The sequence below is a fragment of the Lipotes vexillifer genome, unplaced genomic scaffold, assembly GCF_000442215.2.
Source record: "Lipotes vexillifer unplaced genomic scaffold, Lipotes_vexillifer_v1.1 scaffold472, whole genome shotgun sequence".
Lineage (NCBI taxonomy): Eukaryota > Metazoa > Chordata > Mammalia > Artiodactyla > Lipotidae > Lipotes > Lipotes vexillifer.
Window position 1 is genome coordinate 1,258,360 of NW_006797698.1, and position 5,179 is coordinate 1,263,538.

The window sequence follows — 5,179 nt, forward strand, 5'->3', positions numbered from 1 at the left end:
CCCAGCCGCTCTGCGGCATGTGGGATCTTCGTGGACCGGGGCACGAACCCGTGTCCCGTGCATTGGCAGGCGGACTCCCAACCACTGCGCCACCAGGGAAGCCCCTACTTACCTAATTTTAAAAATGACTTCTGTTCTGTAGTTTCATCTTCACTAGGCCTTTCGACTCTTACATAAGGTCTTGGTATTTGCACTGAGCCATGTTCAGTTTGCAATTTCTTCCCAAGGGACCAAATTAATGGATTTCCTTTCTCCTGTATCTTCTTCTCCTGGTTCTTCACATGATTATGGTGAAAATAAATACTAAAGATGGCTGTCCAGATCCCAAGTGTCAAGGATCCATAGAGTAAACATTGAATTATAACATTTCTCATTGTAAACCTAGCATTTTTGAAGGTCCATTTTAACATTTCCTAAAACAGAAGGATTTGAGAGAAGCTGTATTAGCTATTTTGATGGTTTAGAGATCATCGACTTGGCTTAAATTCAATCTACAGTGTTTTAAAAACAGGATTATTTTGATATCAGCGCTTATCATATACTTTGGTACGAGAAAGTGTATCCTTTAAAAAACTCTTAAAACTGATGTTCATCAGATTTCTTAACATGAAAATGTATAACGTGCTTATAAAACATACACTATCATTTAAAGTCACTGACCCAGACTCCTGAGATAAAACTAAAGCAAACAATGTGAAAGAAGGGTTTCTCATCCCTTCCACCTTCTCGACGCATCTAGCTGATTTGACACTAATCAGACTGTTAGAAATATAAAAACATGCACTATCCCATGGTGGAAAGAAAGTGGGCAGTGAGAAGTGCGGACCCCCCTGATGGGACTGTGAAATGGTACAGCCACTTTGCAATCTCTGCAGGTTCAGTCTATACATAGGGAATATGGAGTAGTTCCATCCCTAGAAATATACCCCAAAGAGACTCTCGCCAGGAGACATGTACAAGAACATTCACTGGAGTCATGTTTGTGGTAGAAGGTAGATACAACTCAAGTTTCCCTCAACAGAAGAACTGATAAACTGAGGCTATTCATTCAGCGTTGGAAATGAACCTACTGGAGCAACAAGGATTAATATCGTAAAATCTAAAAAACATAATGTTGCACAAAAAACAAGTCGGGTATGATGTTACCTATCTAAATTTGGAAAACACGAAAAGCAGTGCAATTGTTTATGCGTATGTTTGAGGGTAACAAACGTTAGGGGGAAATACCATGCGTGTGCATGGTCTACACAAATATAGGAAAAATACAGGATAGTGATAACCTCTGTGTGGGAGGGCGTCAGGAGGAGGTTAAAGAGCTCGGACCGTGTCCTTAATGCTTTTTTATTTTGGTCGTGGGTTGTGGGATCTTAGTTCCCACAACTAAGGGGGATTTCAGTTTCCCACTGAAAAATGCATGGCGATTTCAGTACAGGTTTGGAAGACACACTATTGGCCATGTGACCATGACTTGTGAGGACAGAGGGAGTCACAGCTCCAGGTGGGCGGAGCGAGGTCTCTGAGACAGATACGCGTCTAGCAGACCCCAGGGCAGCTCAGGGTTTGGAGACCCAGGCTTGTCAGGGGGCATGAGGGGAGGCTTTGGAAAAGGTCACATGCTTCCATGCAGAACAGTCGGCTCTGGACACCCCTCCCTGCACAGAAAAGTCAGACAAGAGCCTGGCAATTTCTTCTCTGGAGAGATGGGATTGTACAGGCTCAGCCTCCACAGAAGGGAGCTTGAGGCTGAGGTTAGGAGAGTCACCTGGCGCTCTTTCCCGCTTCCCGCACAGGATCCCAGCAGCCAGGCTGCTCAACCTGAGGTAGGAGAGGGGAGAATTATTCTGTGATGAGAAGACAGGCCCCAGAGAAAAGCCCCCGACACAGTGAAGCGTATGGGGTGCCCAACAAAGCAGCTGACTCCCCACGTGTCACTGTGAAGACAGGACACCTGTGCGGGGGGCGGGGGTGAGCCCAACACCCAGAGGTTCCCGACAGCGTGTTAGAGTCTCACTTTTCCGTTGGAATGGAACGCTGTTATGGACTGAATTGTGTCCCCCTAAACTCACATGTTGAAGTCCTAACTCCCAACGTGATGGTATTTGGAGACGGGGTCTTTAGTAATGAAGTTTAAATGAGGCCATTAGGGTGGGCCCTGATCCAATAGGACTGGTGTCCTTATAAGAAGGGGAAGAAACACCAAAGGTGCAGGCACAGAGGAAAGGCCATTTGAGGACACAGTGAGAAGCTGGCCGTCTGCAAGCCAAGGAGAGAGGCTTCAAAAGACACCAACCCTGCTGACACCTTGACCTCGTACTTCTGGGTTCCAGAATTGTGAGAAAATAAACGTCTATCGTTCAAGCCACCCAGTCTAAGGGACTTTGTTGTGGTTGCCCTAGTAAACTAGTACAGATGCCAAGGATTGGCTGAGGTGCTTGAGGGAAGCCTTCAGAAAGAAAGAAAGTACAGATTGAACCAGAAAAGGGGAACAGTAAATGAGAGCTTTTGAAACATCAAAACACTGATTTTGATTGTTCAGAGAGAGCTAAGAAAACATTACATTTATAAAACCAGAGAAGCAGGCTTGAAAAAGGAACACTTAGAGAACAAAAAGAGGCTGCTGAAACTTACAGCATGATCGCTAAAATTAAAAATCATCAGAAGGTTGGAAAACAGCATGAAAGAAACACTCTGGAAAAAGCACAAATAAATGAAAGAGAAAAAAATGAGAGATGTGATATTTCATTCTACAAAGTATCAATGTAACATCCAACTAGTGCAAAGGTTCTGAAAGGTGATCAGAGAAAAGAGGAGAAAAGCATCAAATAAATAATACAAACATTTCCCCCAGAACTGAAAGGGCCCACAGGATGGCCAATGCGATCGATGTAAAAAGATCCTAAAAGCTTCCAGAGGCAGAAGAAACAGGTGACATATACGAGAAGGAAAAGCAGGATGAGATCAAATTTCTCAACAGCACCGTTGGGTTCTGAAAAACTGTAGAGAAATGGCTTCAAAATTCTGTTAAATGATAGTCCAGCTAGATTTCCATATCTAGTCAAAATTTAATAAAGCTTGAGAGTAGAATAAAGATGTTTTCAGAAACAAATTACAATCCTTGCCTTCCTTTTTGGGAAACTATGTGTGGATTGTAAGTGCCAACAAGACAAAGAATAAACAAAGAATACAAGGACCCAGGGTAGTGGATTCAACCCAGGAGAGACGCAGAGCAGTCTCGGAGGGCAGGTGTGAAGTGGGCTTAGGGTGCAACCAGCAGAGATTGGAACAGAAGCTGGTGTTGAGCTCCGGGCGCTGCACCCCTACCCCACAAAGGAGATGGGTCCAAAGAATATCAGATTTGATGAATTATTTGGGGGTGGGGAAGTGCAGGTAGATGATCTCTATGATGGTAAAAACTAAGGAACGATATTGATAGAGTGATGAAAATGTAACCACTGATAACTGTGTTAACCAAAAAAAAAAAAAAAAATCACATAGATTTATTGGAAAATAAGCTAAAAAAAATAGAAGCCATGTAAGAAAAATGAAGTTGGTATATAATATAGATAAACCAAGAAATAGAAGTCTGAGAATATTATTTAAAATATGAAGAAACAGATTAAAGAGTCTCTTGCTTTTAGGGAGTTGAACTGGGGTGGGGGTCAGTGTGGGAACTGGAAAGGGCCTGCTGACTTTCTTTTAAGATTTTGTTTTTATTTTATTTTTTATACGTATGTATTACTTTGATAAACATTTTTAAAGCAAAGATTTTTAAAAAGATTGAAAATGAAAACAAAATGTGAAAATAAATCAAACAGCATCAATACTGGCAAACACGTGAACATAGATGCTCCCATCCCTGTCCCTCTAAGTCCCCGGATGTCCTGACTCCTGGGAAAAGTAATCAATGAAACGAGCCTCATGCTCTCCAGGTCCTTCCTGGGTCCAGGTCCCTCTGGCATGGGTTTTCCTTCTCATGCTCCAATTCTTCCCAAGTGACTTCCTGGCACTCGAACATTTAGCATCATCTCCCACTTTCACCCTTTCTCGGACTCGAGGGAAGAATTTGGCTTCTACAGTTTTGACCTTGGCCCTTCCCTAGGAACAAGCTTGCATATCCACTGTGGTTCTTACTGCTCTTGTTCATGTAGGAAACCCATACTGCTCAACAGAACCCAGTGCCCATAACAGCTCCATGGTCTCAAACCACCAGAAAGAGACTTGAACACACCTGGATACAATGCCTTAGGCAGTGGTGGGCACCTGCTCCCCCTACTGCCAAAGGCTCACAGCCAAGTCCATGCCCCAGAATTACCTTTGGCTGAGGCAAGCTGCTTTGCCCAAGGTTCCCCCTCCCTGAGGGAACTCACGCTTAAAGGCTGGTCGATGGGTGGAAGCCTCTTGTCTCATTTTGGGATGACTCTGAAGGCCCCTCCGGCCCAGAGTTGCCCACGGGACTGGCAGGGGCCCCTCAACCACATCACACTCCAACCTCTTCCTCTGCTTGACCCACTTCCCTCACTTTGGAAAGCCAAACCCACGTCAATAAAGTGCTTACACGCATATCTCAGAGTCCGTTTTCTGGGGAACTCAAACTACAAGAGTTGGTAGTGGGAGTGGTCCTGGGAAACGGTCTAAAATGGGGTTTAGGGGCTGGGTCACCCTTAGCTGACTTCCCTGAGGACCCACTGCTGGTGGAAAGGCAGCATTCTGATAGCCCCTTAAAGAAGCAGTGCCCTCACTAAAACTTTGCTGTGGTGACCTGGGGTGGAATCCTGGCGGAAAGAAGTGTTCTGGTTGGCACATTTGAGAGATGAGGGCAGGGAGTGGTCACCACAAATATCATGGAATCAGAATGGCTGTAGTTGAGGCTGTGGACGCAACTGAGAAAAGTAATGGAAAGCTGAGCGTTATTCGTCTCCAATTTAAGGCAAAATATCTGAGTCAGAGGGCCTCCTTAGCAGGGTATAAAAAGACTCATCCCTTGGGCTTCCCTTGGGCTTCCCTGGTGGTGCAGTGGTTGAGAGTCCGCCTGCCGATGCAGGGGACACAGGTTCGTGCCCCGGTCCGGGAAGATCCCACATGCTGCGGAGCGGCTGGGCCCGTGAGCCATGGCCGCTGGGCCTGCGCGTCCGGAGCCTGTGCTCCGCAACGGGAGAGGCCACAACAGTGAGAGGCCCGC

General features: G+C 45.4%; 1 protein-coding gene across 1 annotated transcript in view; it reads right to left on the minus strand.

Annotated features, from left to right (window-relative positions):
* The window catches only part of GALNTL5 (polypeptide N-acetylgalactosaminyltransferase like 5), a 78,621-nt gene that overhangs the window by 70,925 nt on the left and 2,517 nt on the right, over positions 1 to 5,179 (minus strand). The window contains exon 3 of the mRNA XM_007469803.1: positions 113 to 413. Coding sequence (XP_007469865.1) covers positions 113 to 410 — 298 coding nt within the window. The 5' untranslated portion in view covers positions 411 to 413. The remainder of the gene's footprint in view (positions 1 to 112; positions 414 to 5,179) is intronic.